This window comes from Arachis hypogaea, chromosome 15, assembly GCF_003086295.3.
Source record: "Arachis hypogaea cultivar Tifrunner chromosome 15, arahy.Tifrunner.gnm2.J5K5, whole genome shotgun sequence".
Classification (NCBI taxonomy): domain Eukaryota; kingdom Viridiplantae; phylum Streptophyta; class Magnoliopsida; order Fabales; family Fabaceae; genus Arachis; species Arachis hypogaea.
Window position 1 is genome coordinate 5,780,377 of NC_092050.1, and position 22,588 is coordinate 5,802,964.

Sequence of the window (22,588 nt, forward strand, 5' to 3'; positions counted from 1 at the left end):
TATTTTTAAAAATACAAAATTAATAATTATTAATTATAATTAAAAAAAAGTTTAGGAGGCCAATAATTTTTGTATTTTGTACTCAGCACTTAATCATAAAAAAAGTAGGTAATCTTTTATTATTGAATATAATTTCACACCATTAAAAGTGCTATTAATGATCAATTAATAATTATAAAATACAAAAATTGTCGACTCTTAATACTCCTCTTATTTAAAATTGACTGATTAAAAATTATTTATTCATATTTTTTCTTTTTATAAATACCAGCACCTGGATTATTATTTCAATTAATTAATAAATAAATAGAAGGGGGGAAATAAGAAAAAAAATTGAACAAGTCCTTTCTTTTGCTCCTCCTGCTTACTTTCTTTGGTTTCCTCTCTCTCTCTCTCTCTCTCTCTTTCTCTCTCTCTGTGACTAGTTTGTTTGTGTGGGTTGGGGAGGGATTTTCTGGGAAAATCGGTGGGTAGAATCTTCTGCGCCGCCAAACACTCCCTTCCCTCCCCCTCAACGCTTCAACTAAACTCAACTCAAATGTCATGGGAAGAACCTCCTCACTCTGCAACCTCTTCTCTTGCTTCGCACCACCCTCCACCAACGACCACCACCAACAACCACCCGAGCTCGCATTCCAAGAAACCGAACCGCTAGACGAAACCCTAGGTCACTCATTCTGCTACGTCAGATCCTCAAATCGCTTCGTCTCTTCTCCCACTCACTCACCCTCTCATTCCGATCGCTTCCTCTCTTCCCCTTCCGCCTCCCTCCGCTTCTCCCCAACCCACACCGAACCCGTTTTCAAGTCCATTTCCGGTGCCTCCGTTAGCGCCAACAGCTCCGCTCCCAAAACCGTTCTCCAATTTGACGCTGATGCCGCAGCTGGTTTCCCTCCCAGGGGCAGTATCGTAAATGGATTCGAAGCCACGTCGTCGTTTAGCGCACTCCCGCTTCAGCCAGCTCCCAGAGGCAATGGTGAGCCTTCTGGAAGGGCTTTCTTCCTCTCCGGTCCAATCGAGAGCGGAGCTATGTCTGGTCCACTTGACGCCGGCGCCGCCGCGGAAGGGGGAGGACCCGCCTCCAGCGCCGGTGTTCCTTTCTCGGCGCCGCTGGGCGGGTTGTACGCCAAGAAGAAGCGGAAGAAGGGGATCCCCGGGCTTAGGAAGGCGTTCCATCGGAGAAGCCTCTCGGAGATGAAGCGGCCTTGGGTGGTGCCCGTGCTGAACTTCGTCGGGAGGAAGGAAGATCCGCCGGAGACTGAAGGAGGGAGCGGGGCTGCAGCGCCGGAGGTGGGGAAGGGCGAGAGCAATGTGCAGTGGGCGCTGGGGAAGGCAGGGGAGGATCGCGTGCACGTGGTGGTGTCGGAGGAGCAGGGTTGGTTGTTCGTGGGGATCTACGACGGCTTCAACGGCCCCGACGCGCCGGAGTTCTTAATGGGTCACCTCTACCGTGCTGTTCACAGTGAGCTTCAGGGGTTGTTTTGGGAAGTCGAAGAAGAAGAAAAAGCAGTGGAAACTAACCCCTCGAGTGAACCTGCATCTGCACCTGCAGCTGAATCGTCAATGGCTGCTGAAGAAGATTTCAAGGACGACGGAGGGTCAGCAAAGAGAGTGACATTTCAGGTGGAGGGAACGGAGAGCAGGCGGCGCAGGCTGTGGGAGCTTCTTGCGGAGGATGCTGCTGAAGATGGGCTTGATCTTTCGGGTTCGGACAGGTTTGCATTTTCGGTTGATGATGCACTCAGCGTGAGCAAGGAGGGCTCATCAGGTAGTAGAAGGTGGATGGTGTTGTCAAAATTGAAGCATGGATTGTCAAAGCACAAGGAGGGCCGTGGGGGGAAGTTGTTACCTTGGAACTTGGCTACGGAAGATAAAGAGAAGGTTGAAGTGGAAACCCGGGCAGAAGAGAAATCTCATGGTGGGGATGGCACTGGCAATGGCAATGGTGGTGGTAGAAGACGGAAAGTGGGTCCAGTGGATCATGATCTGGTTTTGAGGGCATTGTCTCGGGCACTTGAGATGACAGAACTTGCATATTTGGATATGACGGATAAAGTTATCGATACAAATCCGGAGCTTGCTCTAATGGGGTCTTGCCTTCTAGTTGCTTTGATGAGGGGCGAGGATGTGTATGTGATGAACGTGGGTGATAGCAGGGCCATTGTTGCTCAGTATGAGCCCATAGAAGTTGGTTGTAGCAAGGAATCCGGAAGTCATGGGGATGTTGGGTCAGGTGCAGAGAGCATTACAGAGGAGTCTTCATTAGGCCAAGGTGAACGTGCCATCAGGTCGGGGAAGGAGGGTCCTGCTCAGGAAATGAGGTTGGTGGCATTGCAATTGTCCACTGACCACAGCACGAGTGTTGAAGAGGCAAGTTGATTATTCAGCTTTTCATCTCCTTTTAGCTAATTGGATCATTTTCTTTTCAAATGATTGAGTTGTGGATGTGGTGGAAACTGGAAACTTCTCTGTTATTTCCTTTTTGTTAGCTGCGTTCTTATGTTCCTATTTCCCTTTTCGGCACATGTTTAATGTCAAACAATTTTGTCTTAGAACTAGTGGAGATTTCATACTGTTGCTTTTTCTGAATTTCCCAATCTTCTTAATTGACTTGCTATTGCCTTATATAATTTCCTCAGTTTTTAAGGTGTTAAATGCTTATTGACCTTGAAGAGTCTAAATTTTGAATTTTTCACATTCTTTCTTTATTTGTCTCCCTGTCCTAGTGTATTAATTTGTTTCTTTGATTAACAAAAATAGTTCTTTGACATCATTGATCGTTCCCTTGTTTTGTATACTATATATGCCCCATCTTTTGGATCTTTACAAGACAACTTTGGTATCATTGCTTTCTTCGTTAACTTCTGTCAAGTTTGTTTTTCTGTGTGTCAGATTATGGACAAGTTTGATGAGTCACATTTATAAGTCCCACTTTTAATAGTGCTGGTATTAAGCTTGTTTTCTTTTTCTTCTGTTGTATTGCAATCTATTATATCAGTTGTCTAAAAGATTCGCCTTATTGTTTTTGCAGGAAATCATTAGGATCAAGAATGAACATCCTGATGATAGCCACTGTATTGTAAATGATAGAGTGAAAGGCCGTCTTAAGGTCACCAGAGCGTTTGGGGCAGGATTTTTGAAACAGGTGTCTTTAAAATTGCTTCATCGTAGTAATACTTCATTCTTACAATAAGCTTGTGAATAATGTTGCAGAGAAAATTAATGATAGGGTGGACTGATTAGTTAAAATGGAAATTGATACATAAATTATTAACAGAAACTATGATTTTAATAGTCTGCTCTAAACTTTTATTTATATGCTGCACTTTGAGAACTTGTACATATAAAAATCTGTCATCGGCCTTCCAGATTTTAGATGTTAGTACTTCTTAGTGAGGATCAGTCCTTGGTTTTAGAGTATGCCAAACTTAAATTCTAGCCATGGAAAATAGTTTTACATATATTTTCACTTTGTTAGTGCTTATGTGCTGCTATACATGATCATGTTGAATATAATATTACTTTTTTTTTTCACCACATCTCTGCTCTTGGCTTGGCTGCATAGACTTATTTAATAACTTTAGTAAATGGATTCTTACGCGATGGTATGATTTTACATGTTCCTGCAGCCAAAATTCAATGATGCAGTACTAGAAATGTTTCGAAATGAATATATTGGAACTGCTCCATATGTATCCTGCTGCCCTTCATTACGTCATCATAGATTATGCCCTAGAGATCAGTTCTTGATCCTCTCATCTGATGGGTTATATCAATATCTAAGCAATCAAGAAGTGGTTTCTCAAGTGGAGAGCTTCATGGAAAAGTTTCCTGATGGAGATCCTGCCCAACATTTGATTGAGGAGCTGCTTGTCCGTGCAGCCAAAAAGGCTGGTAAACAAGCCTTTTCATCTCATGAATCTTTCTTTTACTTTTGCAGTCTTGTTGAACATGTCCAATATGTTGAATTACCAAATATGGTGAATCGATAATTTATCTGTTTACTTATTTATTTCAAAATATTTTCCCCCCAATATATGGAGCAAGAAGGTTTATAATTAAAAGTTTCTGATTTTCTCTTCAACTTCTTTTGCTACTGTGTCCTTTTCTTTTAGCTTACGCTGAAAAGCTTTGTGTCATTCTTTATTGTGCTAATCTTCGTTTCTTTAGTATACTAATTAGTTAACATACTGCCGAGCCATTTTTCACCAAACTTGTGTTGCAGCCCGTGGTATTAAATCCACAGCTCTATCTTTTGTGCCAACAATGAAAAATTGTTTCTCCTTGCTGCATCAATAACCAAATCATAAGTTTCTGATAAAAAGCGAGCAGTTCTTGTAAGATTTAGAATATGAATACCCTTACGTTTTTTTTTGGATATATAAGATGCCATTCTGGGATTCCATTTTCTAGCCTATGTATTTCAACTTGCATCCTTGTGCTGCAGCAACTGCATATACTTTTGTAGATCCATAAACTGTTACTCATTTCCCCTGATATATATATATAAATATTCCTTCTTTTGTCACAATGCTATCACTTGGGACTATTGTGGAGTTTCGTAGCATCTATGTGCATTCTTTGAACTTGAATGGTTTGTTTGATTCTCTTATTTAGAGAAAACACTTTGTTGTTACACTTCTTTTATGCTAGTTGATCTGTTTGTATTCAAACTCTGCCTGGCAGTGAGGAAAAGGTAATAGAACAAAAGGGATTGAATGAGAATATTATCAGTTTAATGTGTATAATATATTTTTGGTGCTTCTCCACCGCCATTAACCTGCAACTTGCGTTCAGATTTGATAATGTATCTTCCTATTTGTTACAGGAATGGATTTTCATGAGTTGCTGGATATCCCTCAAGGAGATCGGAGGAAGTACCATGATGATGTTACTGTTATGGTGATATCACTCGAAGGAAGAATCTGGAAGTCATCAGGGAAGTACCCGTGAGGCCTTGCTCAAATTGCTGTTGGCTGTACATATGTGATTGGAGAGCATATCACCCAAGGGTGCGAAAGTGTCAGCAACGAAGCAGCTTCACAACTGATCCACCTTTCGTGGGTCTTCGGTGTTCATATGGATGTTACTCCATATAGAGTTACAGACTGAGGAATTTCACTTATCAATGGCAAGAGGCTAGTCAGCACCCAAAAAGAAAGAATGGTCAAGAATTGGGAGATGCAAATGCAAATTGGTAAAAGCTCAAGAACAGGCATAGGAGATGGGTTTTTTTTTTAAGTTCCTTTAGGCAGAAGAGCAAAGTATAGCCTTTTTATAAATTGTTTCTCAAATCCAATCTGTAGTTTTTCTCTTTTCCCCGTTTGTAGATGAAAAGTGATAGAAGTTTTGGATACCGTAGGCTCGTTCCATTCATTTTTTGTTTTTGTTCTTGTCCTTTTTCGTTCTCTGGCAGAGAGCCAAGAGAATGTGGGTGTACATTGGTGGGGATACAAATGTACTGATTGAACTTTTAGTAGTCCCTAGTCGGAAAGGAACTTGTGTAATTGAGGGTGGATTTCCACCTTTGCGGATTAACATTCATCTGAATTAGAGATCTCAATCAAGTCATGTACAATATAATCTGCTCCTTGTGAAAACTAAACGTGATATCAGATTTAAACATCGATATGATATATCCACATATGATTCCTCGTCATGTGTCTTTCAAAGTAGGTGGATATTGAAGGCATTTTGATTCAGACTTCAGACCAGTCCTCAGATAATATTATATCTATCTATTTTTATTATATAAAAGTCGTTGGTTAAGTTTTTTTACACTGTTTAAGCTATATTTTTTTTTAATGATGTCATGTCAACAATTTTTACATAATTGATAATATTCTACTACTCTTTCAAATAAGTTTAATTTTACCACTTTTTTTTATTAAATATATTTAAATATATCATAATTATAAAATTAATTTAATTCATCATACTAGTACAATGATGTGACTACATTTTCCATTATTGGTACCGTAGTTGATTAATACTAACTACTTTGTAATAAGCTGGTAATTACGACGAATTCCAAGTAATAAAGGTATCCCTAATGAAACCGATACATAACATGTCTGATAAAACAGCTCACTGCCTCCAATCAATCCACCATCTTCTTCTTGTTTAAGTTGAATGTTCAAACCTCAAAGCATATTCCATATATCTATATCTATCTATCTGTTGCATAGTAGTAGTGGCAGTAGTATAATTGAGATAGTGGTTAAGGTGGTGGTAGTGGTGGCTTGGTTGGTGGGGAAGAATAAATGCCCGGGCAAGAGAAACTGGTCCCTACTCAAAACAACTCAGGAACAGGACAACTTAGAGGTGCTGGTGGTAGTAACTGAGAAGTGAGAACTCAAGCTCAAACACACATTTCACTTGAGGGAGAGGGAAAAAAATTGGGTTAGATCCACCTATACAGATGGTAAGCCTTAACCGAGTGTGTATAACAGAAAAGCCCGAAGGCTGTTCCCGTCCCTGTCAGGGGAGATGCCAACCATCTCTCCTTTTCACGAACACAGTCAATGTATGAATAATCTATTTTATAAATCTGAAATGCTTCATCTTTTTACCCGATGTAGGACTAAAAGACGGCAAAAGAGTTACTTGAAGTTTTCACTTCTTACCTATTTAATTGCTTGGACACTTCCACTCTAACTTCCAATTTGCAAAAAGGGAACCGGTTATGCATGGTGATCAACATTTTAATTTTGAATTTTGATGTTTTTTGTTTTAGTTTTTTAGTGTGCCATGAAAGTACAAATAACTATGCTAAGAAAATGTCAGCAACCTTTCTTTTTATTTATTATTTTTCTTGGTTATGTGTAACTTCATCCGCTTCTAAAATTTATTGGTAAAAACTGTTACCAAACTTTTTGCCTTTGAAGATTAATATGTTTATTAAGTCAGAGAAACTACTCCAATTATGAAAAATCTCATAATCTTACATTATTTAACAAATGCATTTACCATTAAGAAAACAAATACAACTATAAATTAGTTATACATAATTATACAGGATGCACCAAATGTTATTGATTCAATACACAGTAAACTTTTCATTCTTTCTTAACCAATGGGAGTCCAGAACCATCACAAATAAAGGACCTTTGCTTTGGTTTCGATTCAGAATTTTATGATCATTTTGGCGATGGATCTAGTAAACTTTTAATCTGACTTCGTACTCTCTCTCTGATGGAAGGGTAAGGCAACTTCTCTATCACCTCCCCTCCAAAGGCAAATATTAGAACTCTTCTAGCTGACTTTGGGTCGATGCCACGTGCTCGGAAATACAGGAGTTGGCTTTCTTCTAGATCACTTATCGCAGCTCCATGGGAGCACTTGACATCATCAGCCACAATTTGGAGATTTGGTTTTACATTTATGCTAGCGCGAGGCTCGAGGAGAAGGCTTCTTGTTAACTGTCCAGCATCTGTCTGCTGAGCATACCTACAATAGAACAGTGTACCGTTGACACAGAATGACTCATCTGATAAAGTACTAGACATTTGTAAAACAAATGCATCTATATTAATAATATAAGAAATGGCTTAATCTCACTAGACCGTACTGATGAAACACTCCACAATTCCACTTTAGGGAAAAGAAAACTCGTTAACGTATTAGCATAAGACTTGGAATCAAAGATTGAATATTTATTGGTCAAGAGAATTACCTGTTAACCTTGATATTGCCATCAAAAACTGCTTGTCCCTTTGAATGTGCCACAATGCATTTATGAAGTTGACGGGAATAGCCCCGGGGGTGGTCCAAGACCAGACTACTATGCAGATCCTGTGTCTGATCACCAACAGACAAGTGCAAGGTTGATAACTCAGTCACCGTGTCTGGGCCAAGCTGTTGTATATGAAGATTGTGCCTCCCCAATTTTCCTCCCGTGCTTATCTCTGTAAGCTCATATGTACTAGATGATTCCTGCAAACAATCAACAAAAAATCACAAACTGCTCATCACATTTCTTCAATGTACCACTGTTATAACCTCTCAGGAGAAAAGAGCATTCTTTGGAGTTGTTAGATTATAAAGGCAACAGAAATACTTTATAGGTAGCGCTTAAGTATCATGATCTTCACTAATATTTGTGACTGAAAACAAGGTTTCAACTACAAGAAATGCTCTTTTTGAACAGCAGGTCCTTTAAAATCGCGTCAATGCCCAGCATCCTAACTCTGCTTCCTAAACAAGTTCAACAGACACGTCAATTTTTGGGTTGCGCAGAAAACCCAGCTCAATTATGAGGTAGGCATCACATTAATTGGATTCAATCAAATCTAAACACCAATAAGTTCTTCCTCAATTCCTCACCGCATATCTGGCTTAAACAAGTTACTACCTATAGCTCTATACATGTATATCATGATGCTAGCAAAGTTGAACAACCCACATCAGGTTCCACATACTATGTACTGGTAAGTAGAATGGCGTGACCTATTCGAGAAACAGCACAAAGCCACACTTGCCACTACCATGTTCTATTTAATCTATCTATTGTCCTGCAATTTCGGTGATTAAAAGTCATAAGGCAGTTCCTTTTTGGTCAAGAAAAGAAAGGCTACTATTTGGTACAAGTGACATGGTTCTACAAGAAGGAATTTTCCCAAATAATCAATGAATTAATGGTACATATTCCAATAGAAGCTATGCTATAGAATCAATCAACACAATGATAAGAGCGAGGATGTTGACCTGGCGAATAGAGGTCCACTTGATATGTGCAGAACTCGATGATTGGTTTTGAATATAAGAATGAGTAAGCTTAGCACCTTCTCCGACCACCGCCTCCAAAGCGGAGTTTGTCCAATAACAGTCATTCCCTTCTTCCGCAGCCGAAAACTCCTCGATGATACCCACTTCGGCGCCCTTCTCCACCACCACCACCACTCTCGGATTCGACATTCGCATCGTCTTCGAGCCCTCCGCACCTCCCTCGACGGCCAAGTACCTCAAATAGATGGGAGTCTCCACGCGGCACCCTTCCGGCACGTACACCACCGTGGCGTCGGGAGCACCGACACCGTTGATTGACCAGAATAGATCGCCGGCGTCGAAAGCGCACATGAGCTCCATTACGCGGTCAATTATGGGGGTGGATGCGAGAGCGGACAGAGTGCCTACGTAGACGCCTTGTGGAAGCTGGGAGGAGTTGGAGAGGGGCGTGACGGGGTGGCCGTCGGCGATGTTGAGTGAGAGGAAGGAGGTGGAGTCGGCAGCGGGGAGAGTGGTGGTGGGAGGGTGTTGAGAAACGGGGAGGATGTTGGAGTAGCGGAGGAAGGAGAGATCGGTGAACCTGAAAGGCTCGTCTCTGCGGGAAGGCCATGGTGTTGAGAGGAGTGATTCGGAGGAAGCTTCTCGAAGCTTCTGGAGAGGGGCTGTTGAGGAAGGTAGAGAGTCTTCGAGGGTTTCTGCGAGTTCTAAAACGAAGGGATCTGAGGTTACGATGGCTTTTGATTGGAGTGAGAATCTGTTGGGTTTGGTTCTCACGAATTTGTGAGAATTGAAGGAAGGATTCAAAGGTGTTGGGGTGAAGGCTACAGTACTCATTATCTCTCTCTCTGCTTCCTTCAATCTCTTCACTCCTTTCTTCTCTCTCTCTCTCTGTGAGTGCCTGAGAGACACAACTGAGCGAGTTCACTATTTTTGGCAATTGGGCTTTTCTTGGGCCTAACAAAAATTGGGCTTTTCACACTTCCGCGACAAGATGTCTGCGCGCCAACTACGTCCTACGTTTCAACTTTCAACTACCTGCGTGCTGACGTCCCATGAATCTATGTCGGAATCATGTCCCCTCATTCCATATTCCATTCTCTTGCCTCTTGCCACATTCAAATGTGTTTCACGCTCATATGCATCAACATCTCATCTACCCTTCAATTGCTTCATACTTCCTACCTACCGTATTAGTATTTTCGTTTGTCATATGCCACTATTTCACATACCATATCAGCACTTAATAACATAAACTAATAATAAAAACTAAAATAATTAATTTTTTTAAATTTTATTTTACTGCCATTAAAATAAATAAGAATATTAAATATGTTTAATATTTGTTTTTTGACTGTAAATTTACTTGGTAAGTATAGTACACATGGTTATCTGAATTTGGCCATTTATGATTTTTTTTGGTATTTTAAAGTAACATTTTTAAAGTTGGACAAATGCAATATTTAGAAAGAAAAAGCATAAAAAGTGATTAATATGTTTCTTTGCGGTAATATAAAACATTATCCATGTACCAGTAAAAGATTCAGCCGCGGTACCTGCTTTTTTCGCAAGAACTCCAAGATGAAGAATTACTCGAAATGCTGTTAAGATATCAATATCTTTTATTTCATGTTCTGTGAAGGAAAGAGTTCCGTTCATTATTTTAACCGATACATCGATATTGACAAATCTTTTTTTTTTGTCTTAGTTTGTGATCTGAACGAGTCGTATAGTATGTTTGGAAAAAAATAGAAAGATTTTTCAGAATAAAAAAAAATGTGTAAAAAAAAATTATCAACATATCACTTTTTAGTTTCAAAGAGTGAAGATGTGAATATTTCTTTTGTTGTTAATGACAATATTAAAGATGACAACAGGATAACTTATTGTCTTACTAAATTGCTAGGTGGATTCCTTTGGTGTTGGTTTGCTATTTTTTTTCCTTAGATAAAAGTTATTTATAAGTGATAAATAAATCATATCAGAAAATAATCAAAATAATAATGATTCTAATATATAATAGAAACTAAAAATTTTGCAAGCCTTCTTATAATTAACCAACTACTTGTAATTGTTGTGGCCTTTCATGTCTCTATTGGGCAAACAGTTTTTCTAAAAGCACTAAAGCCAATCGGATCATAATGCAGCCAAATTATGTATACATACACCTCATTATTCCTCCCATAGTTCCATATCTTCCATCTTCCATTGATAGGGTTGATCATTCTCCCCTAAGGTATGGTGTCAACATGATTAAAGAGAGGACTTCAATCTATGCGTATTCTCCGCCGCATACTTGTTACTTTACTAGTTGAGCCATTTTATCTTCGATATGCATTTTATTATAAATATGAACTTAATTTTGAAGCATTACAATTTTAGCTAGCTTTCCATCTTAGTGATATAGAGTATATATAACTGTACTTGGTTATCACTAACATCAATTATCGATCTAAAATCTAATCCCCACTTAGCACAAGTTAAGTGACCAAATTGGAAGTTGACTTTTTTTTTTTTTTTAATAACCTCTGAATGGTACTACTGTATAATGCACTTGAGTGTAGTATGAGAATGTTGAAGAATGGTTGTGCATTGCTGTGAACTTGCACCGAGAGTCAAGAGACAAAGAAACCGAAAGGAGCAGACAAACAACAACATCGGATAAGCTAATAAGGTTCATTGTCTTCATGTTTTTGTCCACTTCATTCCCCAATGGAACTGTACACATGGAAATCTTTTATTTTCTTCATTTTCCACCTCACAACCCAACAACCCAAATTCACCCTTGTCATGTGCATACCAAATAAGAAATAAAGAAAATATGTACATAAAATGCTATCCCTTTATTTTTTGGTTTTTCACGGACATCCCAATCTAACCGGCCAAAGATGAATCCGTCGCGAATTAGAGCTCTATTTAAAAGCTTATCGTTGACCAATGAGTTATTATATGTGGTGAAATTCAAACTCTAACACTTATTTAAACGAATTAGTGAATTAATACCAGACCAACCCAAATTAGTTTACGTGTTCCTTTATTGTAAAGGAGAATTTCCATTCCCACCTAGTGACTATGAATCCGAAAAATGAAGTCAATGAAATCTCTACAATGTTCATACGTAATCAATCAAAAGTTTAAATTTCTGTAATAAACACAAAAACAGATCATCTCAACTACTGCTAAGTTCTTTATTTCTTTAGCCATCTATTTGACACTATAGATATCTATATCTTTTCATTCCCTCTAAATGTTCTTAAACTAATCTTAATTTATTGGTTTGATAATATTCTACCCACATTATCTTTGCAGATTTATTAATATATGATATCATCTATATAAAAGTAAAAAGATAAGGATAAGAATATAAGAGAGGATTAAGGTTGGAAAATAAATGGAGTGTGACACAAGGCAGAAAAAAATTGCTGATAAAGTTGTAGATGTGTGTATAAACTGTATATATATAAGCCACTTGTGTTTAAAATTTAAATAGACCAAACTAGCAATACCGTTTCCTATGCACAATGTGAACCCAAAATTCCGTTGGATTAATTAAAATGTAAAAAGAAAGAAAGGGAGAATGAGAATCACATCAAAACTCAAAATAGAAAAACAAAGGCTCACAGCATTGGCAAGAGGAACACACTTAATTATTTTACTCCTTTTGCCTTTTTTTCACATCTTAAAAAGGAATAGTCCCACTTGATTGCTGCTTTGTCTAATATAACTTGTTAGCCACATCAGCATAGAAAATAGACCAATGTATAAAATATAAATGAAACCAAGAAGTTTTTAAATGGTCCAATAATGAGAAAATTAACTTTTATTCTGCCCCTGGATGGCTGGGTCGCTCTGCTTTTCTTTGTTTTTTTTTCCATGTCACAATGTTGAAAAAGCAAAAGCTTTTGTTCATGTGTCTTTGATTTCTTCACTAATAAATGTAAAGAGCAAAATGCTTAACCTACAATTTTGTAATGTGATTGTATATAGTTTAGTTTTTTCTTTTCTTTTCTCTTCTTTTCTTTGTTTTTAGAAAGAAAGTAGATATTACAAATATTAACCATGGACCATTATTCATGCAAGATTAATATAGAAAGAGCCCAAAAGAAAACTAAAAGGTCTTGCATAGTTAAGAAAGAAAAATGTCACAAATATTCTCATTCTCAATCCCAAACTTGTAACTCTGCATTTTTCCTCCATTCAACCTCAAATGTTATAAAATCCAATGCAAATACCCATGATAGTATGATACCTTTTACAAAAATTTCACAAGGAGTAGGGTCAGATTTTATTTATTTATTTATTTTTATTTTAGTATTTTTTTTAAATTAAAAAAAAAAGTTGATTGTGGAGTGGTAAGAATATGGCAGAAAGGACAAAGTTGAAAGCATAATAAAACTGACGTCAAAGCAAGCTTTAATTTTTAACTTTTCTTTGTGCTTTCTTGGTCATACACTCATATCTACGCAAGACAATTCCACTAATTACCGCGTATTTTGCTTCAGCATCCACTCCATAGTCCCTACAAGTTGGTCCCAGCAATGGCAGTTTAAAAAATGGAGCCAGATTGCTTTTAACAATCTACATGTGAATTTTGAGGTGAGAATATAAAAGAGACTCTCTGAAAGTTTTTTAGGAGACTTGGACCCTCACCCTCTTTGATGACACAATCACATGAATTAAAGTGTTCAATCCGACACAATATGATGTGGATTTAACTTGATGTTCAGGGTCTTGGTCGCATCATCCATCCATTTAGGTACCCTATTCCTGTTTTTTTACATGTTCACACAAAATTGAAAATTCTTTGCTTTCTCAGCAAAATTAAGTGATATGATATGTCATATGTGTTCAACCAAAATTGTCCTGCAAAGTTTGTGCTGAGATTTGGGAATTGAAATGTAGTCAACAGTCACCAATAATTTGAACCGCCAAAAATAAACTAAGAAAACATGTTATGAGTCTATATCAAATGTGAGAAACTATATGAATATATGGACTTATATATATATATGAACAGAACTAGAAAACTAAAACTTTATAGGTGTGAACGGGGCTGATGAAGTGGTTGGTGGGGCCATTTGCTTTGGAATTTTGGGTGCACTTGAGACAAGCAATCTCAATTCTCAAACTTTCGGTGTGTTGTGTGCAATAATCTTTAACTGTTAATTCCTTCTCCCAACTGTTATATATAGCACACCATCTCTGGCTTCTTTTACTCTACTCTACTCTACTCTCTACTCTCCACTCTCCACTCTCCACTCTCTTCCTTATTTCTATCAATTTTTTTCTGTTTCCAACTCAATTTCACATTCTCCATACAAAGTAACTACATTACTATTTAATTTGGTTCATCTTAACTTCTGGGGCTTTCAAAAGCTTCCAACTTTTTTGGAAATCTTTCCTACTCAAATTTTGGACTAGTGCCCATTTTTCTTTTGTGAAAGTTGGTATTTGGGTTACACTGATTTGAACATCTGGTTACTTACTCCTCAGTTTGGTTCATTTTTTCTTAACGGGGATTAATATCAAAGGGGTGTTGGTGGGGGAAGGGTGTGATAGCTTCATAAGAGACCTCAAATTTCTTTTTAAGACCATGATTCTGGCACACAACGGGTGCCTTCTGTTGAATTCTCGCCTTATTCTTCACAAAGAATATATCATAGACAAAAGTTTCTACTTTTGGATCTTTCAGATTTTTAATAGCTATAGTCTTGGTACCTAACAGGAAAATTCTATATCCTTCACCAACATTCTTGAAAATACTATCTTTTTTGTTGTGTTAAATTGAGACCGGAAGAGACTAGAAAACTGCATATACCTTTGGTTCCTTGTTTCTCAATTATACACTTTCCATTCTGTAAGTGAGAATGGGAGGGGCATCACTGCCTCCGGGTTTTCGTTTCCACCCTACTGATGAAGAACTGATAGGATACTACCTGAAAAGAAAAGTTGAGGAGCTTGAAATTGAACTTGAAGTTATCCCTGTGATTGATTTGTACAAGTTTGATCCTTGGGAGTTGCCGGGTAATCTTAAATTTCACATCTTAATCATTTACTTAAACACAAGAAAGATTTTCATCTATGCTAGTGTGAACATACACTTTATGGATGCTATAAAAATACTAGAAAGCAGTGTTTTGTATGTTTACTTTACTTCAGTGGTTAATAATTATTGCTGAAGCACTAACTTTTCAGCTTTACTTTAGTGTTAAATATCAATGGAATCAAAAGAAAAAACAATGATTTCGTTTCTAAGAGGCCTAATTTGAATTGCAGAGAAGTCATTCTTACCAAAAAGAGACTTGGAATGGTTCTTCTTTTGTCCAAGGGATCGAAAGTATCCGAATGGATCAAGAACAAACAGAGCTACCAAAGCAGGATACTGGAAAGCCACTGGAAAAGACAAAAAGGTTGTGTGCCAATCTAGTCCATCAACATCAATCATGAAAGCCACCGGATATCGCAAGACCCTTGTTTTCTATCGCGGAAGAGCCCCTTTAGGCGACCGAACGGATTGGGTTATGCACGAGTATCGCCTCTGTGATGATCTTGGCCAAGACTCACCAAGTTTTCAGGTAAATATTTGGTTCTAGTCTTTCATATGTTAATGCTTTGCTTTGGATTGGATTGGCCTTAAAGATTTAGTTCCTTTTGTAGGGTGCTTATGCTTTGTGCCGGGTTATTAAGAAGAATGACAAGGCCAGTGATTACAAGGGTAAAAGAGGTGTCAGCAGTTCCAAGAATGAGAATGAGAATGAGAATGAGAGCTCAATGAGATTGTCATCCTCTAAGGAGCACTTGAGCATCTCTGCTGATGTTTCTTCTCAAGCAAGTCAGCTATGCAGCGAGAGTCGTTATTCGAGCCCTATAGCTTCTCCTTGTGCATACAATGTGGCTGCAACGGCCGGGTTTGAGCCACCTTCTGTGGACACTAATCCTTCAACCTTCTTGGTCTCCCCTGATATGATTCTTGATTCTTCAAAGGTAGTGTGTTTTGTAGCAAAAGAAGGAACACTTGATTGAATAGCTATGTATTAGGGGATAAGTTTATGACATTTTTGCTCAAATTGCAGGACTTTGCTCAAACACAAGATGTTATTTCAGGATTCTTTCCGCATCATGAATTGCCAAGTACAATGACACCATGGCAATCATTGGAACATACAGAGATTTCATCCAGTTCATCCTACTCAAATTTCAATGGGGAGATAGAATTCTCTGATGAACTCGGCCTAATTGGCCGAATGTCGCGTTACTCAGGACAAGTAGACATGTTAGACTTCTATGGAAATGAGGAAGTGCTGTATGAATATGAAGGATATGACCAGATCAATTCAATCAGAGATCCAAGACAATTCTGAAGTGAAAAGGAAAATTTCTCCTTTTCTTGTAATGCTAAGCATATATGGGAATGGAAGTAAGGGAGATCTTGATGATGGAGGGATCTCTGAGGCAACGCCTTTTAATGTGTGTCTTGGAGTGAAAAATAATGAGTACAAGCTGCTTCTTCTGCACAAATGCTCCTAGCTATGTTTATCATTTCATGCAGTTGTGTAAGATGCTCGGGTGACATCACATTTTTTAAATTGCACCTGGTGTTTGGTCTTAAATTCATTCACCTTATGTAATGAAGGAGAATTTCTTATGTTTCTTATATTTATTCACCTTTCTTTACATACTAACTTAGTAACTTACATGAATTGAAATGCATGCTTATGCATTTTTGCTTTTCCTCCAATGCTTGCCTAATTTGTTAACACAGCAAATAACTATGGGATATGAGGCATGAATCATTCTTTTTATATTAAATCTTCATTAAGGTAAGTTAGAGTTGAATTGTATTCTCCACCCTACTCCAAAAGCAAAGAAATCAAAATGTTTGGCTTTGAAAAGTTCCAAATTATATGCAGACAAACTAAAATAGGTAGAATGAGCATATGAACAAAATCAAACTCCTGTTTCTCCTTTATGTCACAAGAGCCGTCATGTATGCTTATCACTGCATAGTTTTTATTTGAAAATAAAGCTTGGGGATGAGTTTTACTTTTAGAGTTGACAAGACATTCCAATCTTTAGTTGCTTTGAGAAGCATCCAACAAGCTTTCTAGGGGCCAACTCTTTTAACTCTTAGTGGGAAATGATCATTAAAATCTTGATGAGTTTTCCAACAAATTTAAAAATCAAATTCATCCATAAAAAGTTTCACCTTATCATTTATGAAGAGAAAAGGCAGTGCTATAGTGCAAGCAAACAAAAAACAAAAGATTGAATATCATTACTAAGATTTGACAAATCAGTTTAAGATGAGAAATTCTGTGATATTACTTTATCTTTAGATCAGTGCAGTCTCCTGTGGTGCTATCATTGTTTTCACTTTGGGTGCTATCTTAGTTTGAAATTTGATATAAACCTTATGCTTTTACGCTTTGACCCTCTTGAACTTCCTGTTCAATCCCCGCATTGAATTCACTGCATCCTCACCAAGCAGAGAAAATGCAAATCTATAAATATTGGGTGTCACATGGAAAGCAAAAAGGAAAAGAGGTTAAGCCTACACCAAATAAGCTAATTAGAAATAGTCAAATGTGAATCATACATTCTTAGCTACACATTTTCTTACAACACTTGACTAGTTTAACATTACAGATAGATCTAAAATCTGAAGCCAGATAGAGCATGGAGAACAAGATTCTAAACCTAGCATGATAAGAGATGAAAGACAGGTTGAATTTTCATGATCATTCTGGTTTCTGTTCACTACCAATATCGGACTAAATTGAGTATTAACTCGTGTCGAAATGGATTAATCCATTCTTTTGGTTAGCAATTTCCAAACACTAACCAAGATTTTAGGGTATGTATTCTTCTGATTCTGTTGGAAGAGTTTTGGCCAAACAAGAACAAAGAAGATTGAATCATGGACTAATAATGCATGACCTTTTGGATTGCTTTCCTAAAGCAGTAACAACTGTCAAACTATAAACTGTAACAAATTGAAAAAAATCTCTTGTTACAATCTTTGGCATCTACCACCCTGTGATTCCCAACCAAAAAGTGTATTATATATGTGACATGTTCCTCACTAAGCAGACATCTTTGATAGAAAAACTTGTCTAACCACTATGCTCCACTTGTAGAGTTGAAAACGAAATGAGTGAAAAGCAATCTCAATGGAAGTTATTTTATTGACACTTCTATTTGATATGTTGATCAATTTCTTGTTGAATGTGGGAGGGACTTTATTTGTATTGGTTGCTAATGAAAAATGAAGAAAAGATTATAGATACTGCCAAAACTTTCAACCATGAGAGAAAGTGGCCCTTTGATATATATAAAAAATCAGAAAAATTATTCCCTTGTTAGCTTGTTCTCTGATTTTGATATGCTTGCAGCACAATTTGGTGACTATTTGCAATTAAATCCTTAGATTGGGAATGTCTTATAATAATAACAGGTAAGATTCTCATTTTGGTGAGCAATCCAGGTTACAATGGAAGTCAAAAGCTTAGACAGAACACAAATACTAGTCTACTACCCTTTTGACATCATGCATCTTATAACCTGAACTATATTATGATTAAGAGAATGTTTATATTAATAAGTTTCTACTAAGAGTACATTAAAAATTGAAAACATACTCAAGCATAATATATAAGAATTAAGATCATGCATCACCATGTGAAGGCAAATGGTTCTGCATCACATCGACTCGGGGTTCCTCACAAGTCACAACAATGTTATCATCAGGCCTGAAGTCTTTGAAGCATGCTAACCTGCCCAGTTCCTCAATTTCCTCAATGACAAGGTCTAGTTTGGCCACCATTTCCACAAGCAAAGATGCAAAAGCAGCAAAAGGGAGAGCCTCAGAGAACTCAAGGCTAGTGATAGCAATCTTACTCAACTGTGGTCTCAAGGACTTTCCTTCTGTTTCCTTTGAATGTTCATTGCAACCCCTCTTTGTTTTCCATTCCAACAATGCAGAAGAGTCCGTCTTAACGCTCGATAAGGAGAATCCAGATGTCTTTCCCTGTCTTTCTTGGCCAACTTGTGCTGCAGCTATCTTGAACATGCTGTTACCATGGTTGTGCTTGTTCTTGGAGCCCAAGAAAAGGCGTGGCTGGGATTTTATGGCAGTGTTAAGGTCCTGCAGGGCTTCATGGAGATGATCAGAGAGTATTTCCGGAGAGATATGGCGCCGGTGCCTTATGCTGTTAGCAAGTTCTATCAGTGCTTTTGATACCTCTGCTGAAAGCCTTATGCAGGGGTCCTTGAACATGGCTCTAACAGATCTTGGAGTCTAAAACAAATAAAAAATCAAACCTAAACTATCAATATCACTCTATCAGTGAGATTTAAAGCTCAAACTTATGAAATTACTGATGCATTACCTGAATTTCTGTTCTCAAACAGCCATGTAAAGCAACCACAGTGTATCCGAATTGGCGAAGAACAGCTCCCACTTTAACATACTGCTGCCATGGAAATCTGTGACATGAATGCCTTGGCTCCCAACTTGCATGTAATGCCTATCCAAATTAAAATAGAATAATTGCCTTACTAGAAGATCTTCTATCATCAATACTTCATTGGAATAATGAACCAAGGAATGATTAAATGGACTTACCAACATTTCATCAGAGGATTTTGAATCCAAAACAGCTTTATAGCCTTTGTATATTGGATCCTCAGATGATTTGTCCTCTCCAGAGGATTCAATTTCTCCATAAAAGTATTCATTCACACAAGCTGCAACATATCTCAGCATGGTTAAGTGCTAACTATGGCAAATTATCAATTGATTGTATATATATATATATATATTTATATCACCTTCTATTGATTTTGCTAGGCCTTCAAGCTTGTAAACTGTTGAATTATGGAGATCTTCCCCTGACCAATTTGGGAATATGAGCAAACTCATGAGGAGGCAAATGCCACAGCCAATAGCAATGGTGTAGATTCTGTCATGTGCAATCTTCAACACATTGTCAACCCTATAGCTTGACACAGTAATCAAGTTGAAGGTCAAGAGGAATATGATTATGCCATAGTCATAGTTCTTCTTTATATAGGGAAAGAACCTTGTATAAGTAGCTACAGCTCCTGGCTCAAGAATAACAAAATAAACCTCAAAATTATTAGTCATCACAACCTTGTTGCTACTCAATTGTCACAACCATTATTAAAGTATATACCTATAACAAAAACTGCAGCCCCAATGAAAATAGCTTGAACAACCCTACTACATGCATTTGCAATATATCCAACAATAAATGCCAAAGACCCTGCTAACAGTGTCCCTAATCCTCTATTCAGCCCTTTGCATAAAGTTGCTCCTGCACCCATCACAACACAACCAAGATATTAATATATACAAAAATGTTACGTGCGCATAAAAAATCAGCTACTAAATCAGTCATTGTACCTGCAGTGAACTCGAGGACGACGACAACAGTCATGACAGCCCAGATGGCACTCTGGCCAATCCAATGGTACATGGGCTCCAAGAGATACATCAAAGAAACAAGAGTGAGAGAGAGACCAACTTTGAATGCATGGATCAACCTTCTAGGGTCTTCACGCCCCACACTCCACGTAGTCTTCCATGCAACACTAGGAAACTTTCTCATCCTCTCACCAAACACATTTGCACGCTTCATCCACTTCCCATCAATAATGCTTCTGCTTCTTCCATTGTTCTCATTGTTATTATTCTCCCCAACTGCCATTTCCAACCCTGCATGAACTTTAGGAACCATTTTCTTTTTAACTAAGTTGTAATATATGATTAGTGTTATCAATTAGTTCGATGATCATGCATGTTTGAGCATGCAAGAAAATAATAAAATCGAAGTGGGGATTGTAAATGTATGACATGTGAACCCCAACTTTGTGACACGGAGCAGCTTCAAATTTATAGGGAGAAGCTACTGGTGATGCCATTTTCTACCCTTCATCACATGCATTCCATTAAAGTGAGTAGCTTTAATTTCTCTCTAGTGTTATTTAGAAGTCAGCAAAGCGTGGAACCACATTTATACGATAACTATTTTTGTGGTCAATTGTTAGGAAGGACACATGTGTATGTAAACCATTCAAAATTGACCAATATATTAATCAAAGAAAATGTTAATCTATTGATATTAACAATAATCTTTTTACGACACTATATTATTATACTATTTTTATAAAAAGCTAAAGCTTATAAAAGATCAAAACTTATTCTTCACAGCTGCTAATAACAGTTAACATGAAATCAATTTAGGTTCATCATTTGATCAGTTCACTCATTAGCTTAAATATAAATCGAGAGTTCGAATTACATCTTATATATACAGTAATTTATTAACCAATAATAAATCTTTAAATAAAGTTTGGATTTACATATTAGTTCTTAGTATATGGGAGTGAGAGATACCTTTAAACCAAAATAATAGAGAACATGCAAAGTTGCAAACTATTGTCTATGAATATATAAAAGATTTGTGTTATGTAAAGTGTAAACTTAAAAACATCCACCAGTTATTGAAATTTGAACATATTTTATCCATCCTAGGTAGAAAAATGCTTAAATAAATAGGGTTTAGGCAGAAAAGAAAAGTTGGTTAAATATGTTGAATATTAAATAAATTAGGGCCACAAAATAAATAAAGTTGCACCGACCAAGCTAAGGCTACGAAGTACGTCCGTCCATGAAGGTACAATTATGCGGCAGCAGACGTTCAACTAAGGGTGCATTATTTTATTTTGTGTATATTAATTCCAGTTTTCAGTAACTCAAAAAATCAAAATATTATTATATTCTTGGTGTGACTGAGTGAGAGTCTAGCTAGTTGGGATTATTAAAGGGTCCAGCTGCCAGCCACGAACATTTCACGGGAAAAATGTTTGATATGATAATAGCCATAACATAACATAATAATGCGAATGAATATATAAAAAGGAAAGAGGCGAGCCGTGCGTGTGAACTGTTTTGTTTGATGTGAACGTAACTCTATTTCTAAATCAAAAACGTAACTGTCCTCAACAACCAGCTGGTGTTGATGTTTTGTGAGCGGTTCTCTCGTGCACTTCTAACTTGTCCCTCCATGACTTCAAACCATTTGAAGCTCGTATTTCACCATCTGGTTCCACACACAACTTGCCATTTGTGTTGTTCTCTTCTATTCGTATCTTTCTTAGATACTACAATCTATATAAATAGATGCTGCACCATTCTAGACTGAAAACAGGTATACATGCATTTTTGGCCTCTCACTTCTTGATTTTTTAATTTACCTTTTTCATTCCTTTATGTCTCAAGTTGACCATTGTTTTCAACTACCTCTTATTTTTCTCAATTTGATTCGTCATATAATTCAAATCATTTTTAACCGAAAATGTTCAACTCACACACATAAGTCTAATCAATGTATCTAGCTATGCTAACATTAATCACAAATTACGGTAATGACACACTGGTAAGTGGTAATTATATTGGTTAATCAGGAATTCGTGGAACTAACGTTAGGGCAAGGGTGACTACATGTCTACATGAATATGCAAAGGGATGTTGGTACCCCTCAAGGTCTCTCTGTCTATGACATCTGACTAAAATAGAACATATTATTGGATTATACCTTAAATATTAACTAATATCACCTACTAAAATAAAAGATTTATATATTTCACTATTCGATTCCCTATTTAAGTAGGATAAGAAATGGATTTCAGTATCAGCATGAACTGCCATTGATACTTAATATTTTCAATTATAACACAAGTAACATATCCCAACATAACATAACTGCCATTGAACTGCCATTTGCATGTTTGTTATTTACAAGCAAATGGCAGCAACCACCAAAACTGCAGCTATTCAAAA

At 37.3% G+C, this 22,588-nt stretch overlaps 4 protein-coding genes and 1 non-coding gene across 5 annotated transcripts; 2 read left to right on the forward strand and 3 right to left on the reverse strand.

Annotated features, from left to right (window-relative positions):
• Positions 1 to 289: 289 nt before the first annotated feature.
• Positions 290 to 5,606, forward strand: LOC112748003 (protein phosphatase 2C 29-like). Its single transcript, XM_025796211.3, has 4 exons — positions 290 to 2,370; positions 3,032 to 3,145; positions 3,630 to 3,894; positions 4,829 to 5,606. Exons 1-4 carry the CDS (start codon positions 544 to 546, stop codon positions 4,951 to 4,953), a joined length of 2,331 nt encoding a protein of 776 aa, XP_025651996.1. The 5' UTR covers positions 290 to 543; the 3' UTR covers positions 4,954 to 5,606.
• A 785-nt stretch (positions 5,607 to 6,391) lies between these two features.
• On the reverse strand, positions 6,392 to 6,519 carry LOC112753606 (U6atac minor spliceosomal RNA). The gene has a single exon (XR_003177986.1). It is a non-coding gene; the product is annotated as a U6atac minor spliceosomal RNA (small nuclear RNA).
• A 404-nt stretch (positions 6,520 to 6,923) lies between these two features.
• LOC112748004 (protein ABCI7, chloroplastic-like) lies at positions 6,924 to 10,260 on the reverse strand. Its single transcript, XM_025796212.3, has 3 exons — positions 8,707 to 10,260; positions 7,676 to 7,935; positions 6,924 to 7,449 (listed from the first exon to the last, which is right to left on the reverse strand). The coding sequence occupies exons 1-3, from the start codon at positions 9,559 to 9,561 to the stop codon at positions 7,140 to 7,142; spliced, it is 1,425 nt and encodes a 474-aa protein (XP_025651997.1). The 5' UTR covers positions 9,562 to 10,260; the 3' UTR covers positions 6,924 to 7,139.
• Positions 10,261 to 13,937: 3,677 nt separating this feature from the next.
• Positions 13,938 to 16,380, forward strand: LOC112748007 (NAC domain-containing protein 71-like). The gene is made up of 4 exons (XM_025796215.3): positions 13,938 to 14,748; positions 15,001 to 15,299; positions 15,382 to 15,708; positions 15,798 to 16,380. Exons 1-4 carry the CDS (start codon positions 14,592 to 14,594, stop codon positions 16,083 to 16,085), a joined length of 1,071 nt encoding a protein of 356 aa, XP_025652000.1. The 5' UTR covers positions 13,938 to 14,591; the 3' UTR covers positions 16,086 to 16,380.
• A 1,752-nt stretch (positions 16,381 to 18,132) lies between these two features.
• On the reverse strand, positions 18,133 to 21,539 carry LOC112748008 (aluminum-activated malate transporter 12-like). The gene is made up of 6 exons (XM_025796216.2): positions 20,150 to 21,539; positions 19,920 to 20,060; positions 19,555 to 19,827; positions 19,349 to 19,470; positions 19,113 to 19,250; positions 18,133 to 19,021 (listed from the first exon to the last, which is right to left on the reverse strand). Exons 1-6 carry the CDS (start codon positions 20,481 to 20,483, stop codon positions 18,389 to 18,391), a joined length of 1,641 nt encoding a protein of 546 aa, XP_025652001.1. The 5' UTR covers positions 20,484 to 21,539; the 3' UTR covers positions 18,133 to 18,388.
• Between the last annotated feature and the right edge of the window lie 1,049 nt (positions 21,540 to 22,588).